Consider the following 24,611-nt stretch of genomic DNA (forward strand, 5'->3'; position numbering starts at 1 on the left):
TTTAAAAATAAGATGCATAAAGATTATTTAAAGTATTAGTCTGATGACAAAACAAGAATCAGGAACTATGAATATCCTACAACTCTAGGGATTTTGATCAGATCACCAAAGAAAGTTATACTTCTTTTGCAGGACACTCATCACAACTATAGGAGAATACTACTCAAAATATTAGTGTAGGAATAATACTCACCTAACCAATAATTTTTGTAGTGAGCAGTATCATACATGTGTGATGGCAAGAGAATCAGTTTACCCTTCTCAAGGACAGACGAAGTATAAATGTCTGGACTTTCTAAAAGCCCCAACTCAATGACTTTAAAAAGGCAAGTTAAAACCTCCTGTAAATCATAATAATCATCTCTGTCCACTTTTCCCAAGTTTCTTGCAGTCAGGATAGCCCAACGCCGAACCTAAATGCGTAACACAATACATTCATTACTTCAACTGTCTATATAAAGCAAGAACATGATTCTTTACAGATTTTAAAAGACACAAGATACCACTATAAAGTATGGCTTATTTGATTCTGATTTGAGCTCTCTGATTGGTCAATCTGTTTATCCACACACCAATACTACACTGTCTTAATTACGAGAGCTTCACAATCCTGCTTATCAATGAAGTCACCTTTCCTACTCTTCAGAAATATTCTGGTAATTTTTGGCTCCTTCCTCTTTCATATAAATTTTAGAACAATTTTTAATATATATTTTTTTTACTAAAAGCTTTGTTTTAATTGATTAGAAATGCACTGAATCTATAGAGCAGTTTGGAGAAAATTAACATCTTTGTATTATTAAGCCTTTCTACCCAAGAACACAGTCTCTCTCTTCATTGACTTAAAAAGCCTTTTTCATATTACCTGTAGTAGTCTAGTGCATCTTTGATTTTTTCCCCTAGTATTTAGTATTTTCTAATTTTACCATAAATGGAAACTTCCTTTTAATTAACTGCTGGCCATAGTGTACAGAAATACAACTGACTTTTAATAGTTTTATAAATACATTTTTTATCTAATCACCTTGTTAAATTCCTGTATCATAACTTGTCGATTCTTTAGGGTTCCTACGTAAATAATCTTATCATTGCAAATAATGGCACTTTCTTATTTATGTACTTCATTCAGTGCAGGTCTTCGTGCAGTTCACCTAGTCTTTTGTGAGAATATTTTTATCATGCCCTCATATTTAAATGAGTTTAAATGGATATAAAATTTTAAGTTTTAAGCTCTTTTCCTTCAGTATTTTGAAAATACCACTACTCCACTATCTTGCATCTGATGTAAGTGTTACAAATGCAGTGTCAATTTGATTCTCGTTTCTTCTATGTGATATCCTCTTTGGAGCTTTTGAATTTGTTTTAGGTGTTCTTAAATTTCACTATGTCTAAGTGTATGTTTCTTCATCTCTCTTCTCTTTAAACGCATAGGTCCTTATAATCTAAGGTCTCATTTTTTTTTTATTCTAAGAAATTTATCTCCATTATTTCTCAAATATTTTCTCATCTCAATTTTTATTTTTCTCCTTCAAGTTCCTCAAATGTCTCTTATTTTGGCCTGTGAATTAATTTTCCCTTAGGATACTGTCTCCTGTCAGACAATGCCTGTGGAAGAAGGTCAAATCCCAGTTTAATTTAGTCCCAGTGAATTCAGGAATGGGAGTGGTAAATGAAACCCAAGCCAGAAAAACAGTCCATTGCTTCTGCCACACAGTATAATTTCTCAGGTCAGGGATTTACCCTTTACTTTCAGGGAAAGAAGCATTAGAAAAAAACACTACTAGACTGCAATACCTCAGACCTGGTAGTGCTGAAGCTGCTATTTAGGGGCAGCTGTCTCCCATCTGCTTGTCCCAGCATCTCACGAACACCAGACTTCTGCACAGCCCTGATTTTATTCCTACCTTTACTTGGATCACATCTTTGAGTTGCCACAAGTATAGTGCAGTAATTCTTTATCCAAGGCAATAATAATGGAGAACCAAAATCAGAGCTTTAACAGTTCCTTTCCTATTTTAACCTTCCTCAATCAGATAGGATTACCTTCTCCCATCTCCCAAATCTACCAGTTCAAATGAGCTCTTGTCACCCAGAGTTGAGTTGCTCTTAGGGAAAGGGGTCTGGTCTTGGCGATCTTAGCATTCGTTTCCTTTATGTTTTTCAGAGATTCAGTTTGTTAGCTCTTCCTGCCTGCTTTTCCCTACTAACCCCCCCCTTCCTAATCATAAATTTAGGATTATACTATTCAGCCCCCAGATTACTACTTGAGAAGTAGGTCTCAACCTTTGACTACATAAGCGTTGGTCACTCAGTCACCAAGTCTGCAGATGGTTGGCCTAAGGTGTGGTTGCTAGGCTGGATATACTTCCTCTACAGATACTGTTCTAGTTTGCTAGCTGCCGGAATGCAACACACCAGAGATGGATTGGCTTTTAATAAAAGGGGATTTATTTTGTTGGTTCTTCAGAGGAAAGGCAGCTAACTTTCCACTGAGGTTCTTTCTTACGTGGAAGGCACAGGATGGTCTCTGCTGGTCTTCTCTCCAGGCCCCTGGGTTCCAACAACTTTCCCCGGGGTGATTTCTTTCTCCATCTCCAAGGACCTGGGCTGAGCTGCAAGTGCTGAGATGAGGAATGCCAAGCTGCTAGGCTGTGCTATGTTGCGATCTCTCATTTAAGCACCAGCCAATTAAGTCAAACGTCACTCATTGCAGCAGACATGCCTCCTAGCTGACTGCAGATGTAATTGGCAACAGATGAGGTTCACGTACGGTTGGCTTATGTCCGCAGCAACAAGATTAGGTATGCTCACCTGGCCAAGTTGACAACTGAATCTAACTAACACAGATACACACCTCTCAAGTCCCAGAAAGCTCCTGGCTATACTTTCTATCAACCTTCTTTCACTGGCAGAGGAGCCCCACCTTTGTTTTAAGAACAGAGCTTGGCTCTGCTTTTCTGCCTTGCCTGTAGTATACTTGTAATTCCTGTTATCCTACACAGGCTAAATCTCCAGCCACCTCTGTTAGCCTTAAAGAAGGCTAGGAGTGTTGGGAATGTTTGTTTCTTGTAATTTTTTTTTAATTAATAAAATTAAAAAAAAAAAAAAGAAGGCTAGGAGGCAAACTATCACAAGCAAATGAATTTATTTAGGCACAGGCAAAGTGGGGGCCTGAAGTCAACTTCAGCCCCCTGGGAGAGTAATTAGGGGATCTTTTCTACCTAAGGGACTATGCCCAGTGAAAGTTAAATGCTGCATCATGCAGGACTATAATGGCCAGAGAGTGGATGGAGCTGCAGGAGGGCAGTGTAGATAAATTATGGAACTGCTGTGTGGGAATATCCATAAAGGGCTAGCCATTATGGAACTGCTGTGTGGAAGTATCTGTCAAAGGCTAGTCACATCATGGGGGAGGGGGTCTTGCCTAACAACCTCAAGCTACCCTGGCCTACATCTTTATATCATTTATCACTTTGGATTTCAGTTCCACTGCCAGCCATAGAAACATTTGTTTTGGTGGGGGAGGGGGGTAATTATATATTTTTAATGTCCTATCTTTGAATTTTTTTCCCAATATTGTTTTGTGTTTGCTTCAGAGATTGAGTTTATCATCACCATCTTGACTGGAATCCCCATCACCATGCTCTTTGCTGCATTTTTTCAATGCTTCTTTTGCCTTATATTGACAGAGCAGCCCTGCATGGCTATCTTAATTTTGTAACTCAGCTGTAAGTGCTAATGTGCTAATGTACAAGGGAGCTGCAACACACTGTCCTCAAATACAGAAATGAAACTTCAAACCTCAGTCATAAATTCTATGTCAGGTTTCAATGATCTGTTCCTGCCCACTGTTTGGACTTTTATGTCCCTCTTAATTTCTAGCACCTAGGGATTTTCCTTTTTGTTTATTTTGATCTCATCTATTACTAATATACAGTTTAAAAATATTTTAACTTCTATTTCCAGGTGTTTGAAGTGTGGCAGACAGGCCAGGGAAGCAAGTGGGAAGAATCCTCATTCATTCGCTCAGTACAACATATTGAAGTTTAACTTATGTGTCTTATTTATCTTTTAAACCTAAGTTATCAGCTATTGACTTCCGGGTCAAGATGGCGGCTTAACAACGTGCGCATTTTAGTTTATCCTCCAGAGCAACTACTAAATAACCAGAATCAGTACAGAACAGCTCCTGGGGCCACGTCAGTGACCAGACACACATCATATCCTAGTCTGGACCAGCTGGACCGGCTGTGAGTACCCCCAGAACCGTGAGTTCCCAAAGATGCAGCGGCCAGCGCCCCTCCCCCAAAGGCCGCTTCCCAGAGGGGAAAGGAAAGGACTTTACCAGCAGCAGGGACTGGGGCACAATCAAACGCCAATTGTGGAACTAATTAACAAATTCTGACTACTAAAAATAGGCCCCTAGCTTAGGTGAACCTGATCAAAGCTGAGGTTGCTCATTTTTGCCCCGGTGCCAAGGGGGCAGGACTGACAGAAAAAGGGGGGGAAGAAAAGAAGGAAACAGAGGTTTTTGTAGCTGTGTATCTACAAAGGCTTGACTGCCTCTGGATACAGCGGCAGGAATTTTCAGGCTGCAAATGCCCCAGGCATAGGCAGAAGTGAGTTCTTTTGGGGGCTTATCTAGAGCTTGTGCCTTCCCCAGGGGAGGGGTGAAGCCCCACCCAGGTGGAATCCCTCCATCAAGGAATTCAGACACCAGGGCTTGGTAATTTGAAGCCATTAAAATCAGCCTACAACCTCTCCTCTGTCTCCACACCCCCCCCCACCCCCAGCAGGGAGTCTGCCAAAGTTAAAGGTACCGCATCATCTTATGCTGGTGGGACCTGCAGTCAGACAAGCACCACATACTGGGCAGGATAAGAAAAACAGTCCAGAGACTTCACAGGAAAGTCTTTCAACCTGCTGGGTCTCACCCTGAGGGAAAACCGACACAGGTGACTCTTTCCTCCTGATAGGAGGCCAGTTTGGTCTGGGAAAATCTGGGGGTGGTCTGTAATACCTAAGTAGACCCTCCTAAGTGTGGGGGGGGAAAGGCACCATACAAGCAGGGCAAGAAACAAGAAAACAAGAACTGAAAAATTCACTTCTATTAAACAAAACTTAAGCTAAAGTTCCAGATAAAGCTGAACGGAATGTCAAAGAACAGATAGACAACAAATTCATCCAGCAAGAAAACCCTAGAAAAAGAAGTGAAAGCAACCTCCAAAATAAACTAATTAAGGTAATTAAATGCCTAGACACCAGCAAAAAATAACAAATCATACAAGGAAAATTGAAGATATGGCCCAGTCAAAGGAACACACCAACAATTCAAATGACATACAGGAGCTGAAACAATTAATTCAGAATGTACGAACAGACATGGAAAACCTCATCAAAAACCAAATCAATGAATTGAGGGAGGATATAAAGAAGGCAAGGAAAGAACAAAAAGAAGAAACGGAAAGTCTGAAAAAACAAATCACAGAACTTATGGGAATGAAAGACACAGTAGAAGAAATGAAAAAAACAATGGAAACCTACAATGGTAGATTTCGAGAGACAGAACATAGGATTTCTGAACTGGAGGACAGAACATCTGAAATCCGACAAGAAACAGAAACTATAGGAAAAAAATGGAAAAATATGAGCAGAGACTCAGGGAATTGAAAGACAATATGAAGCACACGAATATACGTGTTATGGGTGTCCCCAGAAGGAGAAGAGAAGGGAAAAGGAGGAGAAAAACTAATGGAGGAAATTATCACTGAAAATTTCCCAACTCTTAGGAAAGACTTAAAATTACAGATCCAAGAAGTGCAGCATACCCCAAAGACGTACTCCAAGACATTTAATAATCAGAATGTCAGAGGTCAAAGAGAAAGAGAGGATCTTGAAAGCAGCAAGAGAAAAGCAATCCATTACATACAAGGGAAGCCCAATAAGACTATGCACAGACCTCTCAGCAGAAACCATGGAGGCAAGAAGACAGTGGGATAATATATTTAAATTATTAAAAGAGAAAACCTGCCAACCCAGAATTCTATATCCAGCAAAATTGTCCTTCAAAAATGAGGGAGAAATTAAAACATTTTCAGACAAAAAATCACTGAGAGAATTTGTGACCAAGAGACCAGCTCTGCAAGAAATACTAAAGGGAACACTAGAGACAGATACGAAGACAGAAGAGAGAGGTGTGGAGAAGAGTGTAGAAAGGAAGACTATGAGTAAAGGAAAATTAGATATGACATATAAAATCTCTGAGGCAAAATAGTAGAAGAAAGTACTACCCATGCAGTAATAACACTGAATGTTAATGGATTAAACTCTCCAATCAAAAGACCTAGTCTGGCAGAATGGATTAAAAAACAGGACCCATCTATATGCTGTCTCTACACAAAGGACACGAGACCAAGGACACAAATGGACATTTACACACCAACGTTTATAGCAGCATTATTAACAATTTCCAAGAGATGGAAGCAGCTAAAATGTCCATCAACAGACAGTTGGTTAAACAAACTGTGACATTTACATAAGATGGAATATTATGCAGCTGTAAGACAGAATAAAGTTATGAAGTATGTAACAACATGAATGGACCTTAAGGACATTATGCTGAGTGTGATTAGCCAGAAACAAAAGGACAAATACTGTATCGTCTCACTGATATGAACTGACATTAGTGAATAAACTTGGAATATTTTCTTGGTAACAGAGACCATCAGGAGATAGAAATTGGGTAATTGGAGCTGAAGGGATACAGATTGTGCAACAGGACTGAATATAAAAAACTCATAAATGGACAGCAAAAAAAAAAAAAAAAGTTATCAGCTATTGGGAACTCTTCCCATGCCCTAGTGGATCTCCTCTTCTTTGACCCCACAGCACCCTCTGCTGATCCGTAGAAATTTTACAAAAACAAAAAAACATTTTAAACAAAATACACACCATAAACCTCTATTATAGTTATGTATACGTACAAAGATAAAAGAATAAATTATCCTAATTTGAGGTACTTATGTTCTATGAAGTTGACAAGAATCAGCAACTACTAAACTGCTGCCCTCAGGGATATATAGGATTAGATTCCTATAAGCCTCTTATCACATTTCTCAGCCTGATCTACATATTACCTTGTATTATGTGTTTGTGTTAGGATACCTTATATCTTTTGTTTCGTTCTTAAATTTGCATACGTTTCCCTAGAACATTTTTTGTTTCAATAATCTTTTAGAAGTTGCCCCTATTTAACCCCATCTAGAAACAGTATAGTATCATTACCTCAGAACATTTTAGAGTAAAATTTAAACAAAGCTCTAAACATAAATTTAAGCAAGTTTAATCATATCACATTAAGGGGCAGGTAACTGGGTTCATTAAATAAGATGGTGATTCATTAATAATGAAATCATTCACGTGGGCACTTTAAATCATGCCCAAATGAAGCTTATCTAACACACATCCTTCTCATGCTTAGGAACACTAGGCAGCCCTTCAGTACCCACTTTTAAAACAGCAAAATAACCAACAAAAACAAAAATGCAACAAAACAGCACTACATATATACCAAAGAAAGAATACCTGTTTACAGTACAAGAGCTGAAACTGCCTTCTTTACCCCAGCTGGTAATGTGTGCCTCAGGTCACCCAAGTTTTTCACCACTGCACATGTCCGTGAGAGCTCCACAAATATTGATTTGGGGGTTATAAATAAATTTTAACCAGTAGGTGAATTTACAAATACAAATCCATGAACAATGACGGTCAATTGTACGTACTATCATTGCCTAACACCCCTACTTTGCCATTGCCTGATGTTTATACTCACCATTTCATTGGGGTGGACCAAAAACAAATAGATCCCTGGATGTTTGTCAAAAACTTGAAAAGAGCAATTGGCTTGTTCCATCCGACAAAGTGCTTCAACACATAATTCATCTAAATAGAAAACACAGAGCAGCCAATTTAAAATGTAAATCTTATTAACTTAACCAATAGTCCCTAAATCTGGCTCCTTCAGTTGTTCCGAAAGTGAAAAGTTTTTTTTTGTTTTCTTTAAACAAGGACATAAAAATGCTGATAGTATGAATACAGGAATAAGATTTACCTATCTAACAGATTATATCAGTTCAATAGTTGTGTATTTATATCTTCTTTTACAATTGACATAATCATCTCCAATAGGGTACTAAGGTACCTTCTTAGTAAAAAATACAGTTACAGGTCCAATTTCATTTGCATTTTACATGGATTCATCTGGACTTTTGATTATAGGAATAAGAAATCAACTTTTTTCCCCAAATGGTTACTTGTCTCAAATCTCATTTATTGAACAACCCCTCATTTTGCTACTAATTTGAAATGCTACCATCAAAACTAAATTTCCTAAATATACTAGGTATATTCTGAATTTTCTATTCTGTTACACTCATCTATTTATGCTAGCACTGTTCTAACTCTTGTTGCTTTTTAGAAAATTCCTTATATTCTTCTTTTTCAGAAGTACTCTGAGAAGACTCATATATCAGATGAGTCAACTTTAGTTTGTCAAAAACTATACAAAAAAATATATAAAAAAAAATATATATATATATTTATATATCATGCTAGTGATAGCGACTGACTTTGGGAAAGGGGTATAATGACTAGAAGAACATAAGGGGAGTGCCCGAGCTAGTTATTAATAATGTTTCTTTCTTCACCTGAGTGCCAGTTATATAAGTTTGTGAAAAATCATCAAGTTTATATAATATATTATATTATAATATAATAAAAGTTTAAGAATGCCTTGTTAGAATTTTAAATCTAAATTACTTAGAATTTACCAATTTAAAAAGAATTTACTAATCAAATATTCAGATTCTGTAAACCTTTCAGTTTATAGAAAATACATAGGATAGAGAAACAAATTAAACAACATAACAAGGAAGCAGTCAGAAAAATCCAGAAAGTATGTTACCCTACAGGACAACTACATGGTCTCTTCAACAAGTCAAACTCATGAACAAAAACAAATGTGTGTTATGTGATGATGTTAAGAATTACTGATTGCATATGTAGAATGGTATGATTTCTAAATGTTGGGTTAATTTCTTTTTTTCTGTTAATTAATAAAAAAAAAAAACAAAAAACAAATGTGTGTGTGTGTGTGTGTGTGTGTGTGTGTGAGAGAGAGAGAGACTATTTTGGATTAAAAGAGACATAAGAAAAACATGAACCAAAAGAAATGTGTGATGCCTGACTGGACTTTTAATTTAAACAAACCAGCCAAAAATGTGTTCTGCCACTACCAGAAAAATCTGAATATGGATTAGATATTAGATGTCATTAAGGTCCTGTTATTTTATTAGGTTTGAAAGATCAGGAAAACGCTTTCAATTTTAAGAGATTCCTATTAAGAAATTCAATTATAAACAACCAAAATCTGGACAGCCAAAATTTGCTGTGGTTCTCCAACAGGGATGATTTTGCTCCCCAGGGAACAAGTGACAATGTCTAGAGGCCTTTTTGGTTGTCACAACTGGAGGAGTGGAAGTGTGCTTCTGACATCTAGTGGCCAGAACCCAGGGATGCTGCTAAGCATCCTCTAATGTATAGAACAGCCCCCACAACAAAGAATTATCCAGAACAAACTAACAGTAATGCCCAAGTTCAGAAATCTTGCCACAGACAAATTACAAGAGTGAAACCTAACTGAATAGATATGTAATAGATTTGCAAATATAGCAAAATGTTAGTAATTGTTGAATCTGCTGTGGATATATGGTATTCACTGCTCAATTCTTTCAACTTTTCTTTGCTTGAAAATGTTCATAATACAATGTTGGGAACAAACATTAAGTATCTTAATTACATGTTTTGCAATGAAATTTCCAATATAGACCTAAATTCTTAAAATAACTGATATAACTTGAGGAACACCCAAGATACTCACTAACACGCTCATGTAGAAGCAGATAAGGATATTTCAATATTTCAAGAAGAGGAACTCGAAGTTTGTTTTCAAAGTCTTGGCCAGTAAAGTCAAATAGATGTGTCTCTCCATTGTTGTCTACTATATATAATTCATCATCGTCTCCAATTTCTGCTTTCATGGATTTTTCAAAGTGATTTATGAGACGTAAGGTTTCTAATTCCCATAAAACCTACAGGAAAAGAAAAATGAGCAATGTACTTTATACCTTGTTATAACAAAATATGCTAGATCTGCTGGTCTTTTTAGAAAGCCTCTTCTTAAACAGAAAAATTTGGAAATTTAAAGAAGCACTGCACAATACACATTATATTTATTTAAAGAAAACAGTAACTAAAAGATGGCCACTTTTATGAGAGTAAATAGAGTATGAGATATTTAAACTTCTTTTGAAGAGTTTTGGCATAAATATCTCAATACTCCTTTCAACCATAATTATTTCCCTTTGAAAGGGAATGCAAAAAGCTGGATGAGCCAAGCCTTCTGGTTCTGTCATTCTTTGTTTTAGCCATAGGAACCTACTACAGAACGTCTGTAGGGTAAATAGTTTCATTTGTGCAAACCCTGCCTCCTTGCTTGTTAAGACTTAGTTCTTCCTTCAATCCCATGAGAACAAAGGAATGCCTTAACCCCATTAATCTTCCATGAGCAAGGAGTAGCAGGTGCATAGAGCAGGACTGGCACACAGTACTAATACAGAAAGAAACAGGTATGGGGCAAAGACAGCCATGTAAATTAGATATAGGAACCCAACTTTGTCACCACAAAGATAAGGGTCTCTTGTGCAAAGACCATGGAAAATAAACATTAAGAAAGGCTATGCACATTCCACTGAATACCTACAAGTACTATGATTTATTACACCTGTGACACTGTGCCTTTGTTCTTTTACTATACTACAGCAAAACCCCACTTGAATAGTGGAATGCTACTTGGGGTCCAGCATCTGCCTTGAACCACATCTCCTATTTGTAAGCTTCCTAAATAAACAAACATCTGTGTGATTTGTCTATGTCTGTCAAGGCATTCCTTGGGCTCCTGAAAGAATGGTAATACACTGGGACAGAAGGCTATGCTTCCACAGCAACATAACATTAGTTTTAACAAAAAGGTACTGGTTAGCTTCATAATTAGGACATTTTCTCAACACAGATTCATAACTAAGCTTCTCTAGATATCTGAAACATTTATGGTCTATGTTTCCTTTTTCATCAATAAATGTAATAAATCAGGCCACGATGACTCAGCAGGCAGAGTTCTTGCCTACCATTCCGGAGACCTGGGTTCGAATCCCAGTGCCTGCCCTTGCAAAATAAACAAACAAACAAATACATAAAAATATAATAAATCAAATATTCAAAGTCACATTTTTAGAACTATAGTTTCCAGTTTTGTTCCTATACCCAGAAAATAAGCTTGGTCTTTAAGTTTTACTACTTACCCATTAAAAAAATGAAAATACAGAAAACAGCCTAAGTCATTCAGATACATGACTGTGGCCACGTCAAATACACTGACATAAAAAAACAGACTATTCTCTTCCTACTTATCAAGCTCAGAAAACTACTGTCCATCTAATTTAAATTACCTCATGCAAGAATGGCAATTCATCTCGTGCTTTGTGGTATTCAGCCACACACTCTAAGCAGTAGCAGAGATCTTCATCAGCTGTTTGAAATTCACTGCAGCGGGTCTTGGCAGCATAGCGCTTTAAGAAGTCAATGGTGGAAAGACCACCTGGTGTACACCAACAACATGTGCTCATTCTGTACCTAAACCCAGAAAAGATGTCATTTAAAGACTAAAGGAAGACAATAACAACACAACATTTCAGGCCTATTTTGCAGAGCCTGGTCTTCAACTGAAAAGGTGCTTCCACCAAAGTCAGCATATTCTGCTGACCAACTTAACAATGACTGACTAAACTCAAATCAGTGCCCACTCTTAAAAACTTTATCTTTTTAAATGTACAAATTGAAAAATGTTTTTGCATGAGGAAGAAGAAAGGAATGTTGGTATTGCAAGGTGTTGAAAACAAGTGGTCATTATATTTTAAAACTTCAACTTCTGTGTGAGACTAAAGGGAAAAATGTTTATTTGGTGCAAAATTCATAGTTTGACAGTCAGTTTAAGTGAACACCATAAGTACATGGAACTTTGAATAGGGCGTGAGATTTTGTTGGTTTTCCAGGGTAGTGTGATACCCCGATAAATCCCAGAGTGATCTGAACAGTGAATAAAGAAGTACTTGCATAGTCCCCTTGGGGGAATGAGAAAGGGAAATATTCAACTCCCCATTTGGAGAATTCCTGATATCCTCACAAGCAGTGGGGACAACCAAATTAGTAGGCCAAGCCTTCTTGGGGTTGACCCCTATGAAACTTAGCCCTACAAAGGATAGGCTAAGCCTACTTAAAATTAGGCCTAAGAGTCACCTCAAGAGAGCCTCTTTTGTTGCTCAGATGTGGACTCTCTTTAAGCCAACACAGCAAGCGAATTCACTACCCACTCCTCTACATGGGACATGACTCCCAGGGGTGTCCCCTGGCAATGTGGGACAGAAATCCTGGGATGAGCTGGGACTTGCACCACGGGACTGAGCAAACCTTCTCAACTAAAAGGGGGAACAGAGAAATGAGACAAAATAAAGTGTCAGTGGCTGAGAGATTTCAAACAAAGTCAAGAGGTTATCCTGGAGGTTATTCTTACATATTATATAGAGATCCCCTTTTCAGTTTATGGTGTATGGGAGTGGCTAGAGGGAAGTACCTGAAACTGTAGAGCTGTGCTCCAGGAGCCACGTTTCTTAAAGATGATTGTAAGATGACATAGCTTTTACAATGTGACTGTGTGATTGTGAAGACCATGTATCTGATGCTCCTTTTATCTAGGGCATGGACAGATGAGTAAAAAAAAATGGATAAAAATAAACAAATAATGGGGGAACAAAAGTTAAAATAAATTGAGTAGATTGAAATATTAGTGGTCAATGAGAGGGAGGGATAAGGGGAATGGTATGTATGAGCTTTTTCTTCTTTATTTCTTTTGCTGGAGAGATGCAAATGTTAAAAAAAAAAATGATCATGGTGATGAATATACAACTATATGATGATAATGTGAGCCACTGACTGTACACCACGTATAGAATGCTTGTATGTCAAGAATACTTGTACGTTTGTTAAGGTTTGACAAAAATATTCTTTAAAAAACAATCTTTCACACATGAAAACTACAGAAATGAAAGCTGTCATAGTGAGGTTCAGGTGTCAAATTGGCCAGGTGATGACACCAATTGTCCTATTGCTGTGGACTTGAATCATCGGCTTGTGAAATTCATCTATGGTTGACTACATCTGCAATGGGCTAAGGGGAGAGCCTTCAGCAATGAATAACTTTTAATTTAATTAAATGAAGGCTTAAAAGGAGGAGTAAGAAGTGAAAGAAGCAGCTCAGCACAGCTCAGCCCAGAACAGCTCAAACCCAGATGTTTGAAGATGCAGAAAGGAATCACCCTAGGGAAAGCCATTTGAACCCAGAAGCCAGAGAGAAGGTCAGCAGACCTTTGCTGTGAGCCTTCCCTTCCCATGTGAGAGAAACCCAGATGAAAGTAAGCTGCTTTTCCTATAACTCCTGTAAATTTTTAACTTAATAAAGCCCCTTTATAAAAGCCAGCCCATTTCTGGTTTAGTGCATTCCAGCAACATTAGCAAACTAAAACAGCACTATTAGAAATAAATATAAAGCAATATACAGTTGAGCTAGAGAAGGATCAAAACTATGTAGCACTAAAGGAATATACAGAGAGACATAGAATTATCTAAGTTTTCAAAGTACATATTTTGAAGTGTTCCAGTGATACACTAGAGTCAAAGTCAAAAGCTCAGGAAACTTTTCACATTCCCAGAGGCTAGGCTAGGAAATCTCTGGATACAGAAATCCATAAATATTAATCTGTATCAGTAACAAAAATCCTTGTAGATAAGGGTTTTTTCTTGATGAGAAAGAATGTATACATGAATATGCATATGTATTTATATGAATTGCTAACCATAACCCATTTCTCTTCAAAGCACTTTAAACTTTAATAGCTGTAAATGTTAACCAGTTGCTACAAAGTTTGATTCTCAGTTTTTTATTGTCTCCTACTTAAGATAACTTGTTTTCATAATACTATCAGTCTCCACCATCCAAATTCCAAAGTGAAAGGGTTAAGATGAAGTCCCAGCAGTTTCAAAGTGAGCAAAGTAGCAAGATGGTATTAGAAAGCAAGACCAAGTCCCAGTAATCAAATCTGTAAAAGGTTTGAATGAAGATATATATGAGGCACGTTTTTCAGAACTGTAGATGGCATGAAATGGAGAGGATGGGAAATTGGATAGAGGCCAAATTCCAAAGAATAAACTCTATTGAGTTGTAAGAAACATAAGCTAATATACTGTATTTTCATTCCTATAACTAAATGCATATGGAAAGCTAATAGAAAGCTCATTGTTAGTTAACAGTATATGGTGGCTAAACAAAAGCAAATGTCTGCACTGAAATAAAAATAAAGGAGGCCTAAGAGTGACTAGAGTCACCCCCAGAGAACCTCTTTTGTTGCTCAGATGTGGCCTATCTCTCTCTCAGCCAACATGACCAGCAAACTCACTAACCTCCCCCTCTCTATGTGGGACATGACTCCCAGGGGTATAAACCTTCCTGGCAACGTGGGACAGAAATCCTAGAATGAGCTGGGACCCAGCATCAAGGGACTGAGAAAACCTTCTAGATCATAAGGGGGAAGAGAGAAATGAGACCAAATAAAGTATCAACGGCTGAGAGATTTCAAACAGCCGAGAGGTTATCCTGGAGGTTATTCTTATGCATTATATAGATACCACCTTTTTACTTAAGGTATATTGGAGAGGCTGGAGGGAAATCCTTGAAAATACAGAGCTGAGTTCCAGTAGCCATGTTTCTTGAAGATGACTGTATAATGATATAGCTTTCTCAATGTGACTGTGTGACTGAGAAAACCTTATGTGTGATGTTCCTTTTATCTACAGTATGGACAGAGGAGTAAACAATGTGGATTAAAATAAATAATGAAGGGAACAAATGTGACAATAAATTTAGTAGACTGAAATGCTAGTGATCAATGAAAGGGAGTGATAAGGGATATAGGAAAAAATAGGGGAAACAAAGGCTAAAATATAATGGGTAGATGGAAATACTAGCAATCAATGAGAGGGAGGGATAAAGGGGTATAGTATGTATGAGTTTTTTTTCTGAATTGATGCAAATATTCTAAGGAATGATCATGGTGATGAATATACAGCTACATGATGATACTGAGTTATTGATTATATACCAAGAATGGAATGATCATATGGTAAGAATGTTCATTTTTGTATGTTATGTTTTAAAAAATGTTTTTTTTAATTATAAATAAATAAATAAGATAAAAGAGAGGCTGGGGCAGGGAAAAATGTAAGATGAGCCTGGAGCATTTCTGTAGTGCCAGAAAGGAAGCTCTCATATTTGACATGGAGACATGTCAAAGGGACACAGGAGCCAATATGAAAGAGCTCCTGATGGCCAAAGCTGAAATAGTGCAAGCAACAAAATATTGTAATATGGGATTATAACACAAAGAATAAAATAAATATATGTGAATTCATGTTGATACAAATGACTGAGTGAATAAACGAAAAGGGGAGAAGGGACAAATCTCCCTTATAGAAGAATTTCAAATACTCCCCATTCTAGAATGGAAGTGCTTAATTCCCAAACCCACTTGGGTGTAGGCTGGACTTAGTGAATTGCTTCCAAATAAGAGAGAAGGAAAGGGAAAAGTAATAACTTTAGAGTGGAGAAACCTGGCAAACACAAACTTCACCAAGGTTAACATTTTAAGTCATGCTGATAACCCTGACACAATGAAGAGGAACTTCAGCTCCTCCCAAGACTGGCAAATCCTCTGTAATCATTAGGAAACAGACAAACCCAAAGTGAGCATTATCTAAACAACTATCAGCCAGAATGCAACATCCAAAGGAAATCAAAGCAAGTGTTATTTTATATGCAAATAGTGACCAAACCAGGGAATTATCCAACAGACCTGCTCTTGAGAAACTTGACATATTATTTATTTAATGGATGTAAAACAAACAGCATAAGGCGGGGGGGGGGGGGGGGGGGGGGGGATCACAAACCCAACTATTAATTGATACATTCATTTCACAAATGGAAGGGACCTAACCCATACATTCTCAACAGGAGTGATATCACTCTCAAAGCTGAAAACTGGTCTATCAGAGGCTAAAAAAAAAAAAAAAGCCTTTTTTTTTTCAGGTTTAAAAGAACAGATACACATACAGTACATAAATAGATATAAAGCATATCTGTGGTAATAAAATTTCACAGGAAGAACCAAAACCATTCCAGCCAATACTAAAGAATATCTAGAGCATTACATAGAATCTATTATATGTAGATTCTACAAAAGGTTTCAAGTACTAGGGTAACTTTCCAGAAACCTACAACCTCCAGAGGGGTCCCTGGACCAGATAGGTCCTGAAATGTAGAGGGGCCAGCCTTTCCAGAATATCAACTAGTTCCATCCCCTTATCCAATATTATTGACAGCCCCTTTCAACATGAAAAAGTTAAAATGGCCACAGTCCAAATACCCCTACAGAGTGGGAGAAAGATCAAAGGTGATGCTGGAGTTAAACAGAGAAGGTCAGGTTTAACAAATAAGTATGAATGCTGAACCAGTATTCTGATATTTCTTTAGTCTCCAGTACCTTAGAGCAGCTAGAAATAAAAACCTAAGATGGTGGAGTTGTAACTCACACCAACCTCTAAAATCTGTTCTACCACTAATTGTTGCAATGTTCTTCGAAACTTGTTTTTGGTGTATATACTATTTTTTACAAAAAAAAAGAGAGAAAGAGCATAATACAGAAGATAGGATTTAACAAATGAGTATAACTGCTGAATCTATGTATTTCCATTTGTCTCCAGTGTCTTGAAAAGCTAGAAGAAACAATGAAAAATCATGGCATTGTAACCCATAACAAATTTTAAAATTGGTTGTATAACTACTTGTTAAAATGTAGTTGGAAATTCCTTTTTTGTATATATGTTCTTTTCACGCACACACACAAAAACGTTAAAAAAAAAATTCATGGGAAGGGGGCAAGTAGGATTAAGTATCAAGGAGGGGGAAGAGGAGAAATAAAAGGTTAAGAAACCTACTCCAAGTTACTTAGCAGTTTGAGGAAATTTAGCAGTATGAGATTTTTTAACACATATCACCCTAAAATTCCGAGTACATAATCTTTGCTAATAAGAAATCCATAATATCTTGACAGAAATTATATTTTACTGCTGAGACTTCTGTGGCATAATAGCAGTTCCTTAAAAAAACTGATTTAAAAAAAAATTTAATTCCTTAAATTCTTCTTACACCCACAACTAAATAATTACGTATAAATGCATAATATAATCAAACACATATCTCTGCTTGGTGAACTAGTTTTTAAAATTTCTTAAACTTTAATTTTATACTTTCCTCGTGCTTCTAAAAAGAATTTGGGGTAGCTGTCAATATTAATGTACATAAAAAAAAGGATAGAGATCAAACAAACAGAAATCAAAACTTACAAGTCTAATTTCACTAAATCCTAAATGAGGAGCTTCCTGAAATGCAGAGCAAATAAAATGACAACATGACACGTTCCAGTTCTCAACAGAGGTCTGCAAGACCAGCTGGAGAATCCAGCAGGACCCTGTAACTGTACCAATACTACACTAAACATGCTGATCTGAACTTCTGTTCACATATATGTCTTACACTTCTCCTACCCATCTGCTCCACCCTCAGCAATTCTGTTAGGGGAAGGACCTGTTCTATACATTTTTTAAACAATACTTGGCATATACCAAGAGACTGAGAAATACCTTTAATAATTGTTTAAAGAATAATTACCTGGGCAAGTGATCTACAGAGAAGTGATCCTGTCAGTTGAAAATCCTGGGCTTATTTAGGAATGGATGAGGTTTTGCATTCATATATACCTAGACTCTAGCCCCAAAGGAACACTTCTGAAATTTAAGAAAAAGAAGCAAAATTAACATTTATGAAGTAGTTTTTATCTTTATCTTATTAGAGCCTTACATTAACTCTATAGAATAGGGAAAAATAAAATATGATGAGAGCACTCAAGCTCAAGAGAGGTTAGGCAACTTGCCTGTGGACACAAATGTAATGAATAAAATGTTGGAAACGCGATCCCTACTCCTAAATTCCACGGTCGCCGAGGGGAGAACCAGGAACTTGTCAAAAATCCCGCAAATTAGCAAATTCAGGTAACTTCAGCCCTAGTGCCAGTAATAACAAGCTTGTCTCCGTCATTTTAAACAGCAAAATCTTTCTCCTAATCGTGGGGCACTTTCCAGTTCATTCTGGGTCCTGAGAGTCTTAGGTATAGACAGTGATCCGGGAAGGTGTGGAGGGCGGACTTAAAAAAGTCCTTAAGGCTCACTGTCAGTGTTCCATTTTCTTCAGGTGTGGCAGGAACGGCTCAGGTGGCCATTCGTAAACACTACTCTCCAAAGGGAGAGACCCCTTGGCAGATGGAACGAGCCGACGTCGTGGAGACGAATACTTTCAAAAGCAAGACCCCCAACCAACCCCGCTCTGACACCCTCCCCCACCCCCCAGTAAACTACGCAGTGCCAAGAGCAAAAATAGCTCACACGGGACCGCGGTGTAGACTCTCAAGGCCGAAGGGAAAGAGAAGGTCCCAGCGCCCTGGATCCCGGGATGCAACAAGCACAACAGGGCAGCCCAACAGACCCCTAATGGGGGGCTCCCGGATCGGCTCCGGCTACCTCAACCCGCACGAGGGAGGCGGCGAGGTTCGCACAGCCCCTCCCCCTCCGGTCAGGGCCTCACGCGCCGCGACGGTTACTCGACGCGACCCCGCGCGCCTGGGCGCACGCGCGCTCATACCCGCCCGGCCCGCGGCCTCGAATCCGCCGTTCTCCTCACCCTGATGGGCCTCGCATCCGCCGCTAGCCCCAGTTCCATGCCTCCGCTCAACAGTCGGCACAGCGCGGAAATCCGGGCCCGCGGACCGGGGCGACACGGATACTGTCCCACCTCCTCCCGCACCCGGAAAACCCAACCGGCTGTAGCTGCGAAAGAAAGCTCCGCCCCCGGGGCGACGCCGTCCGTCCGCAGGCCCCGCCCCAGCCGCCTTTTCTTGTTTTGGTACCCCGAGGAGCCCGGCGTGGGAAGAGGAGGAAACAGGGCTACCCCGAGAAGTCGTTACGCCGCGGCTAACGTCACTTCCTGGCTGCTGGGGCCCGGCCAATCAGGAACGTCTGGGTGGAGAAAGTTTGCTGCTAAGCCTTGAATCTGGCCTCGCATTGGGTTTTCTCCTGGAAGTTGCTGCTTTTCCGCGCGCGTTTCGTAGGGCGAGTTCGGCGCCTATCCTGTTTCAGTTTTTTGTTTCAGTTTTTGTTTCTTCCGTCTTTAAGAATTTTTGTTTTTACTTAATATTTCAAATGGTTCTTTGGTGTATGTTAAGGATTGCGAAGGAAATATTTTTTTCTTTAAACTTCCTTAAAAGATTTAATATGTAATCGGTGTATAATTTGCGGGAAAAAAAATTTATATATATATACGCACACATTATATTACGGAGAAGGGATACAAAAGACATTGTAAGGAATACAAACTGGTTTCAGCAAAGAATAGAAACTAAAGGAAAGCCTGTACAATTTTCTTAACGCTTACCATGTGCCATCTACTTATTTTGATGATAAGGAATCACTACGAGCTTATAGTAACAGAATATAGGGAAAATAAATACTAATAGTAATTAATGATCGGAAAGAAAGAAGGACCCTAATTAACATAGCTTGGTCTGAGAAGGAAGGTCATACCCAGAAGAAAATTAAATAAGAAAGGAGCAAGCTGGGAAGAGGGCGTCGGGAGGAGGTGGGAACTTGGATGAAGGAACATTCCAGTAGGGGGACGGCGTGGTTTATTCGAAAGCCCCGGTGCCAGTTACAGGAATTTAATAATCTAGGGAATAATAAAAGTTGAAGTTGAAGCGTGAGCCGAAAGCTGGTTTTTTTTTTTTTTTCCTCTTCTGGTTTCCCTTCCATCTCACAAATGTTTCGGCCATATTTAAATAAAAATTACAAAACTATTTCGAGCTACGTTGCGTTATAAATTGTTTCCTTCTAAATAGAATACTTAAAAAAATTAAGCTCGGATAGCTGTTGACAAGAAGTTAGGAGGATAAAAATTCACCTGAATTTCTGTTTCCCTGAAATAACTATAGTTTACATTTTAACGTGTATTCTTGGAGAGCCTTCTTACATGTTTTAGGTGTATATTTTCTTAAATTGATTTTATTTAGGTAGATTTGAAATAATATTTGTAAAATGCCAAATTCATTCACCCAGGGTAAGAAACAGAACATTACTCTGAACAGGGAATTTATCCGTTAGATAGCACCGCAGGCATACAATACTTTCAGAAACACAAGATTATCTTGTGTTTATAATCTTTTCTGATTATAAATATATAATCTTTTTGATTACAAAAAAAGGAATTGAACTTTTAGGTTGAAGATAATGTTTTAATATATAAATTTAATATATTGTCTTTATGTCAACATACTCATAAAATAAAGCTTTTAACATTTCCTTATGGAGGTTACTAAAAACGGCTTTAACTTTTCTTCAGCGTGCACCAAATAGTTCCTTGTCTCCTTTATCCTGATCATTACTGACCCCAGGAGGCCTGATTACCTTAAAGGAAAACATTCTGAACTAATTGGTGGTAATTGCACCTCAGTAAATCACTCATCCAGCCCAGAGACCAACCCCTCCCGCACACATCACCATCTACTCCAATCCAGTTCCAGGCCTTTTAAAAAGGGTTGCTGGGGATGGTATGGTAGCCCATGACAAACTCTGGGATCTGTCTGTCCTATAACTACTTGTTGAAGAGTGCTTTGAAAACTATTGCTTTTTTATTTCTTTGCTTTGTATATATGTTATGCAATTAAAAAGTTTAAAGTCTTTGCTGCCCTCTTTTTCAACAAAATGGAGTTCAACTCTAATCTACCATGGTAATTATGAATTAAGTCATCCTGAATGTTTCACATTGTCCAGTTTTTTCTTTGACAAACTATCTGTTACATAGGCAAAATCACCTAGGATCCCCTAAAGTCATAATTCTGTCCTCCTTCTGAAGCCCTCTGTAGGCATTTTGTTATAATTTTACCACTTTTGTTTGTATCTGTAAACAATATGTTGATAAGTTTTGCAAACTTTTTAACTTTATATTCATAGAATTATACTGGAGACATTTTTCTGCAAATTACTTTTTACCCTTAATATTATGTGCTGAGACTCATTGATCCAAGGTGGATTCAGGAGTTGTGGAGCTCAAAACTTACTGAACTTAAAAGGTGTTCTTAAACAAAAGTACTGTATCAAATTTTATGAACACAAAATTAGGAATGAAAGTACTTATTTTGAATGAATAAATTAACACAAATTACAAACTTTTAAAAACCGATAAAACCGCAAACCAAAAGTCCAGAAAAATAGCATAAAATTTAAACTGCCTGACACAACTCTATAAAAGTTATGTATTTTGGCTGCATATACTTAAACCATCATTTTCATATAACGATAAGATTGTAAAATTTTCTATACAGAGAAGGGAGGTGCAATTCAGTCTTTTCTTTACCAAAGGTGATAAATTATTATTAAAGGCTTAGAAAAGTTTCAACTTCATGATTATTTTGATAATGTCAGGTAAATTTTTAGGATTGCGGTTAAATTTAAGAAACCTATCATTGTTCTTTCATATAGGAGCTGTAAGATTTCAGAGTACTTCGAAGTTTCCTAGTGTAGTGATTGAACCTAAATACTCTGAATTGATGACAATTACCATGTTGTCAGAGATGTCCTCATTTTTAGATATATAAGTTTTATGTGTCAGTATTTCATGTCTAAATAGAAATTTCAGTATTTTTTTAAATTTGATCATGTGACTCATTCTTCTTCATTGCTTGGAGTATGAACAATCCAAGAGCCTGTTACTTATTATTTCTATTAGAAATGAATCTCTTCTTAAAAAATTACTGATTTTTGTTTTACAATAATTTCTGCTGATTTCATCATTTATCTTCACTTTTGTTTCAGAGTCTATGAATTTTTTTGTCCACCTCGTTCAATTTATACTCAATTGCATACAATAAAATGCACAAATTTTGAAAGTGTACAGTTTGATGAGTTTTAACAATTCTATACTTTAACGTAACCAAATATTTTCTTCACCCCAGAAAGTGCTCTTGCTCCACTTTATAGTCAGTCTCCCCTTCCACACTCATAGCCATGCAACTGCTGATCTGATTTCTATTACCATGGATTCATTTAGCTTGTTCTACTATTCTATCAATGGAATTATACATTATGGATTCTTTTATTCATCGTAATGTTTGTGAGATTCTTATATGTTGTTGAATAGTAGTTCATTTTATTGTACAGTTTGGATTTCATTAAATGAATATACTACAATTTGTTGTCTACAATAAGTGTGTTATGCTTAACCGATGTGGCCATTGCATGACTTTCGTAATAAATTTGTAGTTTGTTATACTCAATCGAGGTTACCATTTCATGACCTTAATAATAAATTGCTGTCGAGTTTGTTACGCTTAACTAAGGTGGCCGTTATGTGACCCTGGTAATAAATTGTTGAAATGTGTACTCTAGCTGGGAGGACTGGCTATCCTCCCAGAAAGAGATGTGTTTTGATAAAAACAGTTATTTAGGTCCCAAGAAACTCCTCTGGGTTCCTAGCCAGTTCCCAAAGTACCACCTGGGCCTGGTCACGTGGGCTAATTGGAATCCGGCAACTACTGTGTAAAGATAACATACTAACTGCATGCAAGTAGTTAGACTAGGGAATATCATGAGAGAGAGAGAGAGAAATTTTTCTCTGGGAAGAGGGCACTCTGCTGTGGATTTTTACCAGTCAGACCCTCAAAACTGTCTGAGATTCCCCAGCACGCTTCTTCAGGTGTTGGTGCTGTCCCTAATTTCCTAATAAATTCCGTTTTTTATATTACTGAAGTCTGTGTTGTCTGTGAATCCAAGCCTATAAATTAAGTGGCCACAAATATTACATTGCCTTTTGTGCAACAGTCCATTCATCTTATCGACAGGCATTTGATTTGCTTCAAGTTTGGGGCTTTTATGAATAAATGTGTTATGAAGATTCATATACAAGTCTTTTCATAAACATATTTTTTCATTTAACTTGGACAAATACCCAGAAATGGAACTGCTGGGATGTAGGGTGGGTGTATATTTAACTTTATAAGAAATTATTAAAACAATTTCCAAAGTGGTTTTACTGTTTTACATTCCCAACAACAATGTATGAGAGTTTCACTTGTTCCACAACATTGTCAATATTTCCTATCGTGAATCTTTTTCGTTTTAGCCATTGTTGCGAGTTTGAAGTTTATGTTGTGATTCTAACATATTTCTCTGATAACTAATTAGGTTGAGCATATTGTCATGTTCTTATTGGCAGTTACTATAACTTCTTTTGTGAATTGTCTGCATGAGTCTTTTGCCCATTTTAAAACTGAATTGTTTTCTTAAGTTGTAAAAGTTCTTTACAAATTCTAAATATAAGGTCTTTATTATATATTTTTATTGCAAGTATTTTCTTCCAATTTGTGACTTGCGTTTTCATTTTCTTAACGACATCTTTTGAAGTTTTTAATTTTGATGAGGTCCTATTTATCAATTGCTTCTTTTATGGTTAGTGCTTTTTGTATCCTAAGAATTCATGAAGATTTCCTCCTATATTTTCTTCTACAAGTTTTATAATTTTAGCTATTTTTTCCTGTATGCATGCAATGCAGAAGGGATCTTTTTTTTTTTTAATACTTTATGCTAAAAATGGTCACCATTATCTGAGCCATCAGCAAGTCATAATCTTTTTTGCTGGTGTTGCCTCAATGTGAGGACTGCTAACAGATCAGGGTGGTGGTTGCTGAAGGCTGTGGTGGCTGTGGCAATTTCCTAAAATAAGACAATAATGAAGTTTGCCACGTCAATTGTCTTTTCTTTCACAAAAGATATCGCTGTAGTATGCAATGCTGTTTAAATAGGGCTTTTTTTGTTTGTTTGTTTGTTTGTTTTGTAGATTCTATGGGGGTTTTCTATGCCCTATCATGTTATATGCAAATAAAAACACTTGCTTCTTCCTTTCCAATTTTTGTCCTTTTTCTGTTTTTTCTTGTTTTATTATTAGTTAAAATATTCAGTACAATACTGAAAAGAAGAACTGAGAGTAGACATTCTTGACTTGTTTCTGATTATTTCCAGTCCTTTTCATCCCTTTTTACAGAGTTTCTGTTTGGTATTATTTCCCTTCAGTCTGAAGAACTTCTTTATATATTTGTTATAGTGTAAATCTGCTGATGTCAAACTCTTGCAGCCTTAATTTTTCTGAAAGTATCTTTATTTCACTGTCATTTTGGAAAATTATTTTCACTATAAGTAGAATTCCTGGCTAGTAGTTTTCCTTTTCTGTGCTT

At 37.3% G+C, this 24,611-nt stretch overlaps 1 protein-coding gene across 1 annotated transcript in view; it reads right to left on the bottom strand.

Moving 5' to 3' along the window:
- The window catches only part of SETX (senataxin), a 124,795-nt gene extending 105,493 nt beyond the window's left edge, over positions 1-19,302 (bottom strand). Inside the window, 7 exon segments of the mRNA XM_077147312.1 lie at positions 194-413; positions 7,832-7,941; positions 9,938-10,148; positions 11,565-11,748; positions 12,746-12,863; positions 17,951-18,066; positions 19,016-19,302. Coding sequence (XP_077003427.1) covers positions 194-413; positions 7,832-7,941; positions 9,938-10,148; positions 11,565-11,748; positions 12,746-12,843 — 823 coding nt within the window. The 5' untranslated portion in view covers positions 12,844-12,863; positions 17,951-18,066; positions 19,016-19,302.
- Positions 19,303-24,611: the final 5,309 nt, after the last annotated feature.

Source organism: Tamandua tetradactyla, chromosome 2 (genome assembly GCF_023851605.1).
Source record: "Tamandua tetradactyla isolate mTamTet1 chromosome 2, mTamTet1.pri, whole genome shotgun sequence".
NCBI lineage: Eukaryota > Metazoa > Chordata > Mammalia > Pilosa > Myrmecophagidae > Tamandua > Tamandua tetradactyla.